Source organism: Dipodomys merriami, unplaced genomic scaffold (genome assembly GCF_024711535.1).
Source record: "Dipodomys merriami isolate MVZ:Mamm:240054 unplaced genomic scaffold, mDipMer1.0.p SCAF_2, whole genome shotgun sequence".
Classification (NCBI taxonomy): domain Eukaryota; kingdom Metazoa; phylum Chordata; class Mammalia; order Rodentia; family Heteromyidae; genus Dipodomys; species Dipodomys merriami.
In genome coordinates, this window is record NW_027203381.1 from 38,627,534 (window position 1) to 38,646,562 (window position 19,029).

General features: G+C 37.3%; 1 protein-coding gene across 8 annotated transcripts in view; it reads left to right on the top strand.

Moving 5' to 3' along the window:
• Nucleotides 1-19,029, top strand: part of Osbpl1a (oxysterol binding protein like 1A) — a 217,440-nt gene that overhangs the window by 187,919 nt on the left and 10,492 nt on the right. For 6 of the 8 annotated variants that reach the window (XM_070029418.1, XM_070029419.1, XM_070029420.1 and 3 more), the window contains 7 exons: nucleotides 107-182; nucleotides 9,494-9,628; nucleotides 10,814-10,911; nucleotides 11,725-11,907; nucleotides 16,437-16,544; nucleotides 17,223-17,312; nucleotides 17,535-17,661. In XM_070029418.1, the coding sequence (XP_069885519.1) occupies nucleotides 107-182; nucleotides 9,494-9,628; nucleotides 10,814-10,911; nucleotides 11,725-11,907; nucleotides 16,437-16,544; nucleotides 17,223-17,312; nucleotides 17,535-17,661 (817 nt within the window). The other 2 variants (XM_070029424.1, XM_070029425.1) reach the window with 2 other exon arrangements.

Genomic DNA, 19,029 nt, shown 5'->3' on the forward strand with positions numbered 1-19,029 from the left:
AAGTCAGACCTTATACATGTGTCTGTACTTGCATATTAATGACAACTTTTCCTTTCCAGTGCCAATGATATGAAAATGATCTCTTGTTTTTCTTTTCTTTTTTCAGAACAAGCTTGCCCTCTCCTATGTTTTCCAGAAACGACTTCAGTATCTGGAGCATCCTCAGGAAGTGTATTGGAATGGTAAATTGTCTTATGTGGTATCAAGCAGATTTGTATTTTAATTGCACATCCTTTGGGAGGGAATCTTCAACAGTGCATGACGGTGATGTAGGAAGGAAGGTGGAGGCAACATTTCCTATCATACAGCTCCAGGATTCCCTTTAAGGTGGTGGTCAACACTACTGCCCAGTGTCAGGCTAATTCTGAGTACAGTTCTCTCAACTTTTTCTACTATAATTTCTGGCCATGAAGAATGATGAAAATTTGCAACACGAGCCCTGAGGTACCAAGAAATCTGCCTGAACATCGCCTTGTTAAATGTTGGGATTTAGAGTGCATCTTAGGAATTTGTTCTTCACTGAGTAGAGTCACCTTCTGAACATGTCCTTACTGTTTGAACTGTAGCACTTTCCTAGTGTGTCTGTTCTGAGTTAGAATAATGTCATCCACTACTTCCTAAGTGTCATTTCCGAGGAACTAATTCCAGAAACACTCAGTTTAAACAAATGTTTTCTTACAGCTCAACATTGTAGACTAATGTGGTATTATTTAGCCTCAGCTCTCCCACTTTGTGGGCAGTTTCTGAGAACCCTGGGCAAGGTATTGTGCCTCCCTGAGTAGCAATCATCTCCCATGTGAAATTTGGATAATAATTTATATCTTTGAGGTATATTGACAGACAATTTATCTAAGGTATCTAGGATAATTTCTAGTTTAATGCAGTCCTCAGAAAGTAGTAATCAGAGGGAAGGGATGGTAGGGGAAAAACAAAGGAGGAGGTAACAATGCTTGATAGGAAATGTACTCATTACCTTGCTCATGTAACTGTAACCCCTCTGTACAGTATTTTTACAATAAATACGTATTTAAAAAAAGAAAATGGCAGTTCTTTCTACCATTGGTAACCACAAATGAGTGTCAGAAGATAGGCTCTAAATCTACTTTAATTATATTAGGATTCAAGGCAAACTTAATATATATAGAGACAAATATATACCTTATAACTCAGTCTTAATAATAAGGTTTAGTATAGATTTCATTAGTATTCTTGCAACTAAAATTTTTAAGACAAAAAAATATATGTGTTCTTTAGAGTGTTTTTCAGCCTTTTGGAAACATGTTTGCCCTTGTGATCCAGCATGAAGTTAGATATATGTATATGTGTCTAAACTTTAAAATAGATTCACAAAAGTTTATAAAGGATATACATCAGTTCTGAAGTGGTATTTTCTATTATTTTATAGTAATGCTATTTCCATACCCTTAATTATTTTATAACTTGCTAATGAACCTAAACCCATGATTTGAAAATCATTGTTCTAAGTTCCTGTAGAATTGGTAACATCTGTCTAAGTCTGTGAGCAAAGGACTTTGACGTTCTGGAAAATAGTTTTCTGTATGTCTCTTCCCCAAGCCTGTCTTTTGCTGTCTCCTCATTAGCTATCAGCTTCATTGATGGTGTCATGAATTTGTTCTTCAGTTGACTCACAGTCTATCAAACTTATGACTTTACCAAGTATATTGTGCCTTAGTTGACTTTTTTTTTTTTCTAGTACTGGGGTTTGAACCTAGGGCTTGGGTGCTACCCCTTAGCTTTTTTGCTCAAGGCACTTGAGTTACAGTTCCACTTCTGTTTTTTGTTTGTTTGTTTGTTAAAGAGAAGAGTCCCGTGGAATTTACTGCTCTGGCTGGCTTGGAACCATGATCCTCAGATTTCAGCCTCTTGGGTAGATAGGATTACAGGATTACAGGCATAAGCCATCAGCACCTGGTTTTAATCACTTTTAAAAGTTAAATATTATGTTGGATTACACCTATAATTCTTGAAAGATACTTATTTTTACCATGGTGAGGAACATCTGGCCCCAAGTATGAAATCATTTGGTACAAGATAGGACAGACACAATTGTTTCTTGTGTGGTTCTCCTGTACTACCCATGACTATCTGCATGGATTGATAATTTTGTGTGACCTCAAAAACGATGTTATAAATATCCTAAACTGTCCTTGGCAGAAAAAAAGTTTCCCACCGCTGCTAGAATGTGGTTGGATCTTTAGGTATAAGAACTACTTGTACAAATAAGCACTTAAGGCAAGTCATAAATAAAATAAAGCAAATAAAAACAGCTTTGGACTTGAAAGGGCTCCATGGAATTTTTTGAAACCTCTATCTATAGAACTTACTGATTAAAAGTGTGGAGAGGGAGCTGCAGAGGAAATAGCTGTCTGCTGAGGTTGTACAGTTCTTGAAGAAAATTTATTAGTGTGGGCTGAAAGGAAATCGGCCAGCATTGGAAGTATTGTTCTTTGGGTATTGTCTATGATAGGATTCCCTCTCTAGGTAGCAGAAATAACCAGTATGCTTAACTTAAAGTGAAGGGATTTATAATTTCATGTCTATGATTCTATTAAAATCAGTAATGAGGATATTTTCTTTTAGTCTTTTCCATAGGAGTCAGTCTCGTTACGGAAACAATGGACAAACCATTCAGCTATCATTTCTTCCCTTGGATTTCTCCTATTTTCTAGATTTGCTCATAAGACCTAAAAGTCGCAGAGGAAGTAGGATTTTTGAATTCCTTGTGTTTGCATTGTGCATGTTAGTAGTATGCCAGGTCAGAGTGGATGTGAGAGTATTCCTCAGTCTCATCATTCAACATTGAATTGGAGTTGTCCCAGCTGTTTCTAAACCAGTGTCCCTGGTTTATTGTATACTTTCATAGTTTAGTATCCATGAAGATATATCACATTTAGTCATTCATTTATGTGTTGGTCCTGGAGCTTAAACTTAGGGCCTAGGTACTGTCCCTTAGCTATCTCCCTAAAAGCTGACAATCACATCCACTTTTGACTTTTTTTTTTTTCTTGGCTGGTTGATTGGAGATAATGGTCTCAGGGACTTTTCTGTCAGAGACAGCTTCAAATCCTGATCATCACATCTCAGCCTCCTGAATAGTTAGGATTACAGATGTAAATTGCCTACACCCTACAATATATGACTTTTTTGTTGTTGGTTATAGGGCTTGAATTCAGAGCCTAGGTGCTGTCCCTGAGTTCAAGGCTAGTGCTCTACCACTTTGAGCCACAGCTCTACTTCCGGTTTTCTGGTAGTTAATTGGAAATAAGAGCCTCACAGACTTTCCTGCCCAGGCAGGCTTTGAACCATAATCCTCAGATCTCGGCTTCCTGAGTAGCTAGGTTTACAGGTGTGAGTCACCAGTGCCTGGCTAATATATGACTTTTAAAACTCACAGTAGGTGCTTATCTGCTAGGTAGAATCTAGGTCTGATTTTATCCTCATCAGGGAGGAAAGTCTTATTTCTTCTTCAAATATTTTTTGCCTTGGACTCCTACTGCCTGTGACCCCCTCTCTAGACAGGCTCCTTCAACCAGGTTTAGTGTCTCCTCCTCTTCCAATACACATTTTCCTTAACTTGTTTCCAAAAGGCATATGGAGTGTTAGATTTCCAGACTAATGATATCCCTTCTTTTCTTCTCTAATCTGTTTTGGACTAGATCATGTTACCAAAATACTTCACAGAACAAATACTTTATATAACTGAAACTCAATCCTAAATCTCTGTGTGATTAAAGCTTGTAGTAAACAAATTCCCAGCCTCTCAGAACTAGTACTGAGATTGCCTCATTGTTTAAAGCCTTTATTCCTCATTTCCCACCGTCCCCTTCTCCTGTGTTCCCTATTTTCTTCCTTCTCTTCTCTATATACTTTGTTCTAAGGCTTTTTCAGCAGGAGTCCATCGAGAGACTAGGTGGAGGGCATTCCTGCTCACTAACATGGAAACCTACAGCCAGGCCGAGGCACAACATTTGAAGAGATGCTCATGCACAGGAACAAGCCAGCACCACGCTTTTTTGCATCATTATTCTTAGGAGTATATGAGTGATCGAAATTGTCTATACATTACTGAAAAAAAATTCAACTGGGTTTAAGTATCTGGGAAGACTACTGTTAGAATAAGACAGGATTTTCAGTATCAATTTTGTTTTCTTAAATATAAGATTGAGAAACCTTCTCACATTGATCGACAGATGGGTGTAGGAGTTTTGTGGCTTTTTTTTTAAACATTGATTAGTGCCATTCAGTTTCTTGACTCCCCCCTTCTCTAACTGTATGCCAAAAATGGGAAAATATTAATTAGCAGACAAATCAACTAGGATTTTACAGTTTTCTCTAATAACAAGGAAGTTCAAACTAGCACAAGATTTTATTTCCTTGCATTACTGTCAGGGGCTTCATGGTCTCTAGGAACTATACAAGACATTCTCCTAGGACTCTCAAAGCTTGACTCGTGCTACTGTTTCCTTTCAGTAATATATGGAAGAATTGAAAAGAGGCTAAGAAAACTGAAATTTCTTAGCTAATGCACAATTTTGCCAACTTAATATTCTTGGTGAAATGCTTTTATTATTACCATGTGATCTCAATCCTGTGTTAGTGACTTTTTCATCACTGTGATGTTAACAGCTAAAGAATAAAAATTGATTTTAGTTCACAGTTTCAGAAGTCCAGGGTCAACTGGCTTCATTGCTGTGGGCCTGAAATAAGACAGAATATCATGGCAGTGGGAATGTGTGGAAGGAGAAACCTAGGGACATAAGTTTGGGGGGGAAACTTCATATCAAAACCATGACAAAATATTTCCTTCAAAACTGCAGTGTAAGCTCATTTGTTTGATGCAGAATGAGCTAATCACCTTGTCACAGACCTGGTCCTCATGCCTACATTCCCCCAACTCAGAGTGACTGTCAGAGTAGTGCAATGTTTTCTTTAGAATTCCTGAATTCTAACTCTAGAATTCTAGGTACATAGCTAAATAAGATTTGAAGCTTCACCAAATCTGGTATGTTATAAATACTTATGTGAGAGACAGGATGGAAGGAAAAAGATAATAAAACAAAATTTGGCATCTCTATCACATCACTGTATAGTGATTTGAAGTTAAATCTGTGAGGAGAATGGGCCAGAAGTTGTTTGTAATACTGCATTTCTCCCTTAGCTGAAACTCTCCATGAGAGAGTTGTGGTGCTTCAGTGAAGGTGCACCACTGACACTATAGTCTTTCTCAAGCTGTGCTTCTGGGTATGAAAACTACAAAACTTTACAAAACTTCAGAACAATGAGAGATGAGTCTTTTTTTAAATAGCATCAGGCAAAGAGGCACAGCATGGGACCTCAGCCCACACATAGCCCCTGGCCAACTAGTGCTTAGGAAAGAGTGCATGTACATAAGGAATAGAGTGTCTGAGAATAGATTCCCTTGACACAGACTTATAGTACAGGTTTCCATATTCTCTTCAGGTAGTTATCTAGCTTTTACTTAACTGCCTCCAGCTTGAGCTCATACTACCTCCAGTCTCTGTAGCCACACAGCTGCTCTGCAGTAAGGATAGGCAAAATAGCTTTACATTTATTGTATTTTTTCCTCATAACTTTTCTTGTATTTTCTGGCCAATTTTTCTATTGGTTACACCACAGTATTCAGTTGACACACAAACACATGTGTCTTTTCTGTCTTCCTTGGTGCATGTCCTCCACTCACAGCCAAGTTATGAACCCTCATACTTCTCTCTGGGGACTCTGCAACAAGATGACGTTAGGGCAGTAAGCTTTTTTTTTTTTTTTTTTAATTGTTCATCCCAGAATGCAGCAATGTCTTAGAGTGACTGAGTGTAATCAGATATTCAGAAGGCATAAACTCTCACCCCATGATAAACTATGAAATAGATAATAGATACTTTGATAGAGGTGAGGGGCTATGTAGAACAGAATAGAGAAAAGATAGTTGACCTTTCAAGGTTCTTAAATGGGAGGAAAAGGTGGGTAGAACAAAGACCCATAAGCAGCTTCTGACTTGGAAAGGCACAGCATTTTTTTTAAATATATATTTTTATTGTAAAGATACTGTATAGAGCGGTTGCCGTTTTAAAAGAGTAAGATAATGAATACATTTCCTTTTGGGCATTGTTACCCCCACCTTTGTTTTTCCCCCTACCATCCCTTTCCTCCCCACTTCCCCAACTCCTTCCTTCCCCCACCCTGAAGTTTTAAAGTTCATTTTCAACATAGTGTCTTGTACATGTCATTGTTACAATGGGTCAGCCAATGGAGGCTGAGCAGATCTAATTTGGGCAGGTTAAATGCATGACAATTGCTGGGTTTGGATTGGTCTTTCTATTTCCACCTAACAAGGTAACACAGAATAGTCTCCTGATTGGGTAGAGGCTTGAGAGTGACAGAAAAATGGTGAAAGGCCTCTAAAGCAAGGTAAGGGCCAGCTCACAGTGATTTTTGCTGTATTTTATTTGCAAGTGCAAATAATGAAGTCAACCAAGATCTAAACGATGGTGAGATTGTACTCTTGATAAAAGAGCCCAAGGTCCTATCACAAAGGATGTGGTTTAATAAGGGATGAAGTTTCAGATCCATTTCTGGAATTGTTATACTCTCATCCCGCACACTGACCCCCACTGCATACCATTCCTTCATAAAGATTAAGGCACAGCATTTTCTAATAAACAGCAAAAATCTCTGCTGCACCTATGTGTGAAAAGCCCAGAAGCCAAGCCTTCAGAGTGCTTGACTCAGACCCCTGCCCTACAGAGCCTGCCTAGGCAATAAAGCCAACAGACTCAGCCTGACACAATTTGACTCTTGACAACCCAGATCCTACGTATTATCACATTTTGACACTGAAACGGTAGAATTCTTATTTAGAAAGTATTTTCCATTTTAGTATGTTTTAGTTGAGCTCAAACTTAACCTTGTTTTCTGAGTGTTTGTATGGTACTTGAGAAAAGCAGGGTTTTTTTTTTTTGTTTTTATTTTTGTTTTTGGTAGTTTAGTAGATTAAAGAGTCTCACGACTTCCTGAGCTGGGTTTGAACTGAGATCTTTAGATCTGATCCTCCTGAGTAGTTAAGATTACAGGCTTGGCCACTAGCATCCAGGTAGTATATTGCTTTTTTAATATTGCTTTCTGCACATGTTGTTTTGTCATCTATTTTTCTCAGACTTAGAAGTTAGTCCAGAACAGAAAAAATGATATTTGGGTGCTAAATAACTGGTAAATATCAATAACAATATAAAATCTTGATAACAAAATTTTATTTTTACCATTTTCTACCATGCCTTTTTTTTTTCTTAACGTATTCAGGCTATACCCTCTTACCATGTGACAATGACTATGGTATTTTATACTGTAAAGTTAATTTCCTCAAGTATGATTAATCAAAAATTTTCAGATTTTGTTTCTTAAAACATTTTGCTTTTTATGTTGTCTGTGGGTACCTGTGGCTATGCTTGTCATACTAGTTATGTGCAGGATTGATTCAGGTCAGGCCTAGTAGAAAAGTCCAAAAGACTCCATCGCAACAAAAACATTGTGGAATAGTGGTGTACACCTGTCATCTCAGCTACCACAGGGATCCAGAGCCAGTCTGAGCAGGAAAGTTCATGGACTCTTCAATTAACCAACAAAATGTTAACCAGCAAAAAGGTAGAAGTGGAGCTGTGACTGAAGTGGTAAAAGCTTAGGAACAGTACCCAGGTCCTGAATTCAAGCCTTGGGAGCAGTAGAGAAATGGGGAGGGAGAGGGAGTGGGATATTATAAGCATAAAAATAATTTTTAAAGAATAAAAATACTTTTTAAGTAGCAAAGAGAGAGACAGAGCATTCTGATTAAGACAAAACTTGGTGGTACCAGCTTTCTTGTTTCCGTTGGTGAATCTCTTGGTTTAATGAGATCTTGAGATGAATATAGTTGTCTTCTTTTCATTCTGTTTATATGTTTCTTTTTCTATCTTATCTCTCTAGTGAGGAAGCAATAAGTTTATTTTAATTAGGTTGAAACTGTCTGTATTCTGCAATATTTTGTGTGTGTGTGTGTGTGTGTGTGTGTGTGTGTGTGTGTGTGTGTGTGTGTGTGTGTGTGTGTGTGTGTGTGTGTGTGTGTGTGTGTGTGTGTGTGTGTGTGTGTGTGTGTGTGTGTGTGTGTGTGTGTGTGTGTGTGTGTTTGCTTGCCAGTCCTTGGGCTTGAACTCAGGACCTGAGGACTGTCCCTGGGTTTGTTTTTTTTTTTTTTTTCTCAAGACTCTACTACTTGAGTCACAGACAGTGCCACTTCCAGCTTTTTCTGTTTATGTTGGTACTGAGAAATCGAACCCAGGGCTTCATGCATGCGAGGCAAACACTGTACCACTAAGCCACATTCCCGGCCCTATTTTATGGTTATGAATGAGGGTTGCTTTTTAATGCTGTTAGTTGAAATCTTGCAGAAGGCCACATTGTTTTTAGTTGTTCAGATCATAAAGAATGTGAACATTTGTGTGGGGGGAGGAGTTCAAGCTAAGTCCAGTGGTATTCAACCTGAATTGCACCTCAGTACTATTTAGCCAGATGACTTTAGCCACCTGGCTTCCTGAGATATCTGATTCCCAAAGAAAAAGTAGATAATAGTAGGTAGATATTTGAAAAGATATTCCTCCAGAGATACACATTTTTTTAAATTTAATGATCATTTTAAAAAGGACCTCATGATGTTAACCTCAAGGCATGTTGGTGCCATGTAATGAACCTTGGACCCCCTGCCTAATCTTTAACTGGCAGGCGGAATTTTAAAATACTGTGTAATATTTAGCCTCAGTCTAGTGTTTATGTTCAGAAAGGCCCACAGTTGTCAGCCAAAAACAATCTCAAATTTCTTGTGAAGATAGTATATGTGGTTAATCCTTAGCAACTGTTAACATGATGAACTTAGACACACTGAAATTTTATGAATTTATTTGAGCAAACATTCATGAATTGGGCAGACCCAGACCTCAAGTGATTCAGCACTTTGTGGATCACATGGGAGGGCAACCTTTTGTGAGGTGTTCTCTGAAGGGACAAGACAAAGAACTATTTTATTGGTTGGTGTGGAACATTGTCAGTTGGTGACCAGTTCAATTGGGTTTCAGTTTGTTTCTGTAGGAACTGAAGGCACTAGAACCCTTACAGCTTCGTGTTTTGACACCATTATGAAGACTTGCTTTATGTATCCTCATCACCTTTCCTAAGATTGACCTAAGGTGGATTTACTAACAAGTTATCAGCTCATGGTCACCATTACATTGTGTGCCTTGTGAAACCAGAGAGAATGTTTGGATGGTTTTGTATGTCCTTATATTGTTCAATATAGTTTATATATGTTCTGGCAAGATTTGTGAAATTGAACTGATATTAAATTTCATGAGTTGGAATTGTCTTGTTACTTTTCAGGAATGTATTGCATAAAGATATACTGTATATAACAATTCGTTTTCTTTTTCATTAGGAACTGTCCAAGATCACCATGCCAGTTATATTTAATGAGCCTTTGAGCTTCCTACAGCGGCTAACGGAATACATGGAGCATACTTACCTCATCCACAAGGCCAGTTCATTATCGGATCCTGTGGAAAGGATGCAGGTAGGTGTCTAAGCATGGAGTGAGGGATAAATCTTAGAGATAGATTATCTTACTGCTTTCTGAATTTCATTCTTAAACACACAGGAAATTACTCTGAAATCCTGTGTGAGGATAGGAAAAGTTTTCAAAGCACTTAACCAGTATGTATGAAGAATCCTTTGTGTACATTGCTCCCATAACCATACTGCAGAACTGGTGGGAAATTTAAGGGAAGCATAAAGTAGTCATAGCCACGCTTTAAAAATTCTTCATTCTAGAAGATAGCATTGTGTTAGGGAAAAAATCCAATACAGCTTCTTTCAAATTTGTTTCTAAAAAGCAGAAAATATACACATGTAAATGCTTGTTTATGCTTATATCCACACCGCTAAATGTTCAAACAAAAGACACTTGGAATTGAATTTTTACATTTTCTTTTTAAATAGCTGTTTACATGATACTGTTCTCCCATTAAACAAAGCAATAGCATTCAAAATCTGAATCTTCCTATTTTATTTGTATGAATAAGTCTTGTCTAATCTCACTGGCTTTGATACCAATTTTTAGTTTTATATCTCTTTTCTACAATTCTAAATGTGTGTATAGGTGGCACTCTTTATCCTGGGTTCCACATTCACAGATTCAATCAACCTTAGATCCAGAGTAGGAAAAAAAATATCTGAACTGAATGTGACTAGATTTTGTCATTACTCCATACACAATAGAGTATAACAGCTATTCACATTGTGTTCGGTATTATAAATAATATAGAGATAGTCTAATGTATCAGAAGGATGTGGATAGATTATTTTCAAATATCCCATCATTTTTATATGAAATTTGAGCATCCACAGATTTTGGCATTGGGAAGGAAGGGCCTGGAAATCAATCTTCCAGATACTGAGGGGCAATTGTACTAAAAAAATTAATGTATTAGAAATAACTGGGTTTAAGAGCTTCTAAAGATTTCTTGAACGAATGTGTAGCACTCTTAGGATATTATGAAAGTCATGTTGAAGGATAACACAATGGGAAGAAAATAATTAATTTTTATTCTGAATATCCAAGTTTCCAGAGCCATATTAAAACTCAAAAGTAATTCAACTCTTCAGAATAATTTTGTCAGTTACTGTTTTTGCCCAGTTTCTTCTCTGGAGAGGTAACAGCTGGGCTGTTAACTGATTTGTGCAATGCTCTGTCCCACAGTGTGTAGCTGCATTTGCTGTGTCTGCAGTTGCTTCTCAGTGGGAACGCACTGGAAAGCCATTCAACCCACTTCTGGGAGAAACTTACGAATTGGTCCGGTGAGGTTTTTCACTCTGTCCCCCATTCCAGATAGATAGTTGAATTTGCATGATTGGCATAACATTGTTGAAGAGGAAAAATACGTATTTTGAGTATCACCAAATAGCAGTTATTTGATGTTTTTATTTTTATGAATCTTATTTTTAAAATAGAAGCTACGTCAAAAGTACTGAAACAGACATAAGATTTATTTGGAGGATTTCAATGTGTCTGATCATGTGGGACTAATTAGTCTCTTTTTATCATTTCAGGGTTTTATATAATTGGCTAGCTTAGATAGATAGCTACTGTATCTTCCTATTTTTCCTTGCACAAGTTTTGACCATATCCCCTGCATGTTGAAATATGGATACATTGTATCTTTCTTCCCCCTAGTGCCTCATGTGCTACTCCAGTGCTGTACTCTCATCACATTTTTTGAAAAACCTTGATTTTGACATAGGATCTTGCTATTGTCCAAGCAAGCCTTGGAGTCCCTAATCCATCTGCCTCTTCCTTTTCCCCTTCCTGTATTTGGGATTGCAGGTGTGAGCCACTGCGCCTAACCTCTCTCTTGATATAAAATGAAGTTAAGTTTAAAATTCACACAATATTATTTCATGTAAATCATCCAAATTCATAGGAGTATCTTGTTTTAATATATTCAAATAGCTGACATTATACTTATACTGGCTCAAGTAGTTTGGGTTGCATTTGTACTGTTTCTTATGTGTTCTTCTGTTGAGATCATAATAATTGCTTACTTTGTTTTTTGACTGAAATGACAATCAGTAGTAGAGTTAATTGCAATATTGCTTTTTTTTAATATTAAGAGATGACCTTGGATTCAGACTAATTTCGGAACAGGTCAGCCATCACCCACCAATCAGTGCATTTCATGCAGAAGGACTAAACAATGACTTCATCTTTCACGGCTCAATCTATCCAAAACTGAAATTTTGGGGGAAGAGTGTAGAAGCAGAACCCAAAGGAACTATCACCTTGGAGCTCCTTGAGTAAGTTATAGTTAATCCATCTAGCTCTTTTCATACATACTGACTAGTGTGTCACATGTACATAGACTTGTGCGCACAAAAAGAACAGAATTTATTAAGCATGAATTACCTACCTATATGTAAAAGAATTTGAAAAGAGGGCCGAGAAGGTGGCTCAGTGGTAGAATGCTTGCCTTGCAATGCATGAGGCCCTGGGTTTGATTCTTCAGCACCACATAAGCAGAAAAAGCCAGAAGTGGTGCTGTGGCTCAAGTGGTAGAGTGTTTGCCTTGAGCTGAAGAGCTCAGGGACAGCGCCCAGGCCCAGAGTTCAGGCCCCACGACTGGGGGAAAAAAAAAAAAGAATTTGAGAAGAGCAGTAGCCACTGTTGATCAGGCCAGATTCATATAAAAAGTTGATGCTTGATTATGGTATTGGATCTGTTTTAGATAAATATGGTTATTAACTCCATGGAAGTTCTTATGAAACTAGCTGTCAGTATATTTAAAGAGCTTTCAAAACAAATTACATCTTGGAAAATATTAAAATGACAATTGTGTGGCATATGTTGGACATGTAGGTAAGTTCTTTCACAAGATTAGTTATAAATTCAAGTCATTTCCAGTTAAGATAGAATACTACACTCTGAGTTTCCCACTCACTGAATTCACTTAGAAATTCTAGCCAGTAAATAAAGATAGGCAGAACTGGGGAAAGAGCTCATATCTTAAAGGTCAACTCACCAGTGAGATTTCTACTGGGTTTTCCCCCTCATTTCTCCTGGCTCAGTGAGTTACAGAACTGACAGGAGAAGCAGACAGAAGTTGTTCCAAGAGAAACTTTCTCCCTTCTGATTAGAGGAGCTGCAAAGATGAAAAGAGTAGCAGAAATTCTGCTTCACTTCCCCCACCCCCAAGCCTGGTAGTGGCGGCAGCAGCAGCAGCCACATGCCTAAAACTCAGAAAAGTTTCTTCTCTTTGACTGTAGGAACTGAACAAAGGGATCATAGTTCCCAAAGAGTATTTTTTAAAAATCTGTTAACTTCTTTTATGTTTATGCCCCCAAGTAAGGCCTTGAGCAGAGGCTTAAGCCCCAGCTTGCTAAACAGAGGGTGTAAAAGGGGACCATTGTTATCTAAGAGTGGAAAATGATCCACAGAAAGGAGGGAGCTCCATTACCTGTACATGGTTCATAAGCCTACCTGTACACTCATCTAAATGATCCCAACTGGTACCCAAAGGCTTTGGTGTAAACTCATGCCCAAGTCCTTGCATGGCTGTTGAGGTGGATCCTAAGTAATATTACAAGGCTTTGAAAATTAATCTGACTGGAGTCTAAAGCTATAGAATAATGTCAAGACTTGTGTCCTTAAACTGTATTTATTATCTACTTAGCGAAAGTCAATAGTCATAATTTTTTGAGATAGCACATAGTCTCATAAAAGTTCAAGTATCACTGGGTACAGTGGCTTATATCTGTAATCCTAGATCTGAATATTGCAGTTTGAAGCCACCCTAGGCAGGAAAATCCCTGAGACTCTTATCTCCAAATAACCACAAAAGAAAGCCAGTTGTGGTTCAATTGGTAGAGCTCTAGCCTTGAACACAAAAGCTCAGGGACAGCACCCAGACCCCTAGTTCAAGTTCCAGGACCAGCATACACACAAAAAAAACTTTTAAGTGTCAAGAAGGCAATCCATAATTATTTGGCTTATACTTAAGAAACAGAGAATTTGACTCCTCACAATAAGAAAAGACAATTGACAGATGCTAACCCCAGGATGACCCAGATATTGAAATTTGTATCAAAGACATTAGAGCAGCTGTGTTAACTGTGCTCCTTGAGAAACACCCTTACATGAATAAAAAAGACACAAAGATGGAAATTTTAGTGTTAAAAATGTAGTAGTACAATAAGCATAAGTGGTGCAAAATGAAGGTGATATAACTATGACATCTATATGCGGAAATAAAAATATGAGGAAAGCAGCTAAAGATAACATATGACTTATTATGTGTAACTATATCTGGAAGCCTTAATATAGTCAAGATGTTTATTCTCCCCCCCGAATGTAAAAAGCAGTCTTTATTAACACAAATAAAATTTCCAGGTGACTCTTTTGTGGGAAAGGGGTAAATTATACTGGTGTTTGAACTCAAGGCTGTGTGCTAGCTAGGCAGGTGCCCTACTATTGAGTCATACCCCAACCTTTTGTTTTTGTTACTGTTCTTGTAGGATCTTGCTTTTCCCCCAGGCCACTACGAATTGTGATCCTCCTATTTATGCTTTCTATGTAGTTAAAATAGTAGGTGAATACTCTTCTACTGTTTTTTATTGGTTTAAGAAAGGATCTTCACTTAAGTTGGTCTCAAACCATGATTCTCTTGATCTCAACCTCTTGAGTAATTAGGATTGCAGGTATGAACAACCATGTCTGACCCGAGATAATTTTTGACTGAAGAAGTTGATTCTAACTTATCAGAAGAGGAAAATTAAGTAGAACAATAATATTCATTTTTAAATGAACACAGTTGATATGTGTACCTACTTTGAAGTTTTAGCTCTAAATCTCTTGTATCAGGAGTGTGGTATTGCAAAGGGTAGGCTCATATATTTGTGAAATAGACTCCAGAAATTGGCCCCCTTAGAAATAGTTGTTTTGTTTTTGTTTTTGTTACAAAAGCACAGAGACAATGCAACTAAGACAGAGTCTTTCCATAAATGGTTTGGGGACAAGTGGCCAAATTATACACTTTGGATCAGGCAAAGACCTCTTATGTTTATAATACATTGAAGACTAAATAAACTAGGTTTCTTGTTTGATTGATTTCATGGTATTGGAGATTGAAATGAGAATCCTGGGACATGTGTTTTACCATTGAGTACCAAAGTAGGTTTTGCCAAAATTGAAAAAATTTGCTCTATGAAGTACACTGTTCATGATATACAAAGATAAACTATAGCTAGTAAAATTTACATACAAATGAGTTATCCAACAAAGAACTGAGGGGTTCTTGAAACTTGCAAGAAAAACCTGACATGAAATTGAGCAAAGAATATTTCACTAATAGCTATGGATGGCAAACAAGTACATGAAAACATACTCAATGGCACTAATTATTAGAGAAATAAAAAATTAAAATCATAACAAGATACCAGTATTAGAATGGCTAAAAAAGTATGTTTTAAATGATAGTGCTGCCAAGTTAGAGAAATAAAAGCATGAGTCACACAAAAATGTCTATACAAGTGTTTATAGTAGTATATTTTTCATAATTAAACACTAAAAAAACCCAATGACCTTCACTGAGTGAACTGTTAAACTATGGTATAAACCAGCCATAAAAAGAATGAATTATTGTGCATATAATAACACAGATCATGAGTGGATTTCAAGCTCCTATGTAAATTGAAGAAGCTAATCTCAGAAGGTTGTCTAATATATCATTACATTTATGTACCTTCTGGAAAAGGTAAAAAAAGAGATGAGTAAGGGATTAGGGATGAGGTAGGGATTCAGGGATGAAAAATGGAGTGATTAGCGCAAGCAGAGGAAAATTTTGGAGGTTGAGGATGTGTCTCTCCTGATTATGCCAGTGGTGCTTACACAGATCTGTATATGCATTAAAGCTCACAGAACAGAACACCAGCAAAAATAAATTTTGTCATTTGTAAGTCTGTCATGTTAAAACATGTATCTAAGGATAAATATTCAAAGAAACAATTTTCAAAGCACAGGATAGACACAATTGGAGTATATTCACATGCACTCATTTGTTGTTTTAAATTCCTTATGGGAGGAAACCCGAGATTTTTTAATAGATAGTTTTAATTTTTACTTTTATTTTTCATATATTTTACTGTACTTTTGCAGCTTATAATAATCATATACAGGTTGAGTATCTCTTGTGAGTAATGCTTGGAACCAGAATGTTTTGGAATTAGTCTTATTTGATTTTGGAATGTTTGAATAGACTACCAGTTGAGCATAATGAATCTGACAGTCCAAGATCCCAAATACTTCAAAATCCGAAATTCATTGAGTGTTATATCAGCACTCAAGAATTTTGGATTTCAGATGTTTTTGAATTAGTGAGTGTATTTAGAGTTTATTTGTCTTAAGTTTATTTGGAGTTCAGTGCAGGTTTTTTTCTTAAGCTTTTGTTTTCATTTTAAAGCCATAAGAATGTAACTGGCTGCCTGTCTGTAGTCCTATAGACTCAGGAGGCTGAGATCTGAGGATTGCAGTTTGAACCTAGCCTAGGGAGAAAAGTCCATGAGACCATTATCTTTAATTAGCCACCAAAAAGTTGGAGATGGATATATGCCTCAAGTGGTAGAGCACCAGCCTTGATCAAAAAAACTATGGGACAGTGGCCAGGCCCTGCCTCAGTACCAACATCAAAAAACAAAACACAGTATCATAAGAACAGGAAGCTGAGGCCTAACTGTGAGTTGAAGTCAATGTGAGTTGAAGTCATGTGTTGAATCAAATAACATTTTCAAATAGAATGATTTCTCACTTCTGTGGGTTTGGGGTTTGCTTTTAGACACAATGAAGCATATACGTGGACCAATCCCACTTGCTGTGTGCATAATATCATTGTTGGTAAACTCTGGATTGAGCAGTATGGCAATGTGGAAATCACAAACCACAGGTAAGGCATGTTAGAATTCTTACCCATTTTGTCAGTTTTATCAGTTACAGTGCACTTCATTAAGAAGAAAAATAAGCTCTAGTAGAACCTGATGACAAATATAAAAAATGGACACCAGAATTCTAGAATTAATAGAAGCTTATCCTTTTAATGAATAGTAACATTGTTCCTAATTAATGAAGATTGGGTGAACTCTGAGCTTCCCCAGCTCATGTGCATCTTAATTCTAGCTTTAGCCCATTTCCAGGGATAATTGTTTACTTTGTGTTACTAACATAGGCTTGAATGTATGAGGTGGGAGGAGGGTATAAGAGTTAATAAAAAGGGTAGTAGACTCACAGAGGAGGTGAGATTGACTGATGCATTGTGTGCATAGATGGAAATGTCACAATGAAACCTCCCTTGTACAACTATACATGCTAATTTAAAAAAGAATTAACTTCAAATCCTGATGAGCTTTAGCCAAGTCACTTATTTCTTGTCAGCATCCCATATCTTTTCTTTAAGGTTAGCACATTGGTGTTAGAAGATGAGTTTTGCCAACTCCTCCTGCATGGACCCTGGCATGTAAAGAAAATCAATGAATAGCAGCTGCTAGCAGAAAACTTATCAAAGTTGCAGTTCTCTTCCATATCTTGCACACTGAGTACTAATGTGAACTTACTGTTTCCTTTACAGGACTGGGGACAAATGTGTGTTAAATTTTAAGCCATGTGGCCTTTTTGGTAAGGAATTACACAAAGTTGAAGGCTACATACAAGATAAAAGGTAACGTTGCCATTTCAAATGTTGAATGGTATAGATGTTTAACTAGGATGTCAGTATGAAATCTGTCATAAACTAATAAAGTTAGCATTTTAATAAACAGAAAACTTGGTTCTGCAAGGAAGTATCTATTTTTGTAAAGTTTTGACATTAAAGTTTGTCATATTAATATTTGATTAGAGCAAAACATGGGTTTGTTGGATAAACATCAGTTTCTCTTGACAGCAAAAAGAAGCTATGTGCCCTCTATGGGAAGTGGACGGAGTGTTTATATAGTGTTGATCCTGCCACTTTTGAGGCTTACAAAAAAAATGACAAGAGAAACACTGAAGAAAAGAAGAACAGCAAACAGGTGAATGTTCTGTTTGGTGGTACAAGGAATAATAATTGGGCTTTTGCATTTATGAAAATCCCTTTGTAAATGACCTGTTCCTGGGTCATGTCACTTCATTTTGGTTTTGCGAAACACATGTAATTCTTCTTGCATCTTTTATGTAAGCAGATATCTGCCTTTGTGTAAAATAAAAGTGACAATTTTTTATGGGATGTAGCTGTGGAGCAATTCTAGGTGGGGCTTTTATTGAATTCACATATCTTTTAAATGTAGGAATTCATCTTAGACAAATTTCCTACTGTTTTATGTTGAAATGATTTGAGTAGGTAAAATTCTTCCAGAATTATCTCTCACATTTTCATGGTTATCTGTCCTAACCATGAAGTGACTGACAGTACACCATTATGGTTAAAGATGCTGTCACTGGACCATTCTCTTGATGTTAAACATTCTTCTTTGTGGGACAGTCACATAGCTTGCTGTCTTGCTACAGAAAGGCTCTGATATCCAGCAGTCTCCTATCCTTTTCTTTCAGCAGAACTGCTGAGAGCTAAAGAAAGACTGCACCTCTTAACACAGGAGACAGGTATTTGAAGACTGACTCCATCTAGTAGCTAGCAAAATTGCAGAGGTACAAAATTGAGGTTAGAATTGTGTGTCTACCATTTGTGAGTAGTGCAAACTAAAGCTGGGTCCCCAGCCCTCAGCCTCAGTAAAATTTGTAAAATTAGGTTTTTAATAGCACCCACTTGCTTGATGAGTTGACTCAAAGCAGTCTCTGTCCCTTAGACTAACAAATTCTTTTCTGCAAATATGCCCTCTTGACTGATAATTCATCATTGAGCATTTGTTAAAAAGGCAGGTTCCTAACCCTCGCCTCAGACGTACTGAATTAGTCTTTTGTGCTCGTAAGTGTTTTTTTATGCATGTAAAAATTTAAGCTCTCATTTTCCTCAAAAGCCCAGATTATTTTCATAAGTGACCTTCTTTGTAAATTGAGCCACTCTTCACTCTTCTGAGGCCAGAGCATGCAGCTTTAGCCTCTTTTTTTATTTCTATTTCCCCTCAGCTTCATTTGCTCAATTTAGCTTTGCTTCTTACAACCCACGCTCCTGCCTGCTTTCCCTCATTCTGTGAGATGTACTCACTGTTTTCTACAGCTGTCCAGAAACTAATGGGGCTGGAAAAGGAAATGTCCTAGAATCTTGGGACCCATCCCCACCCCAACGTAGATTTCATGAGGCCACAGCTCCTGACAGTAAAAGGCAGCTTGGCAAAAGCAACCACATAAGCACATTTGTCATCCCACCCTTTTATACTGAGAAGGGACAGCAAAAGACATTGGCAAAATTCCAGGAGCTGCTCATTATGTCCTCCAAATCCCTC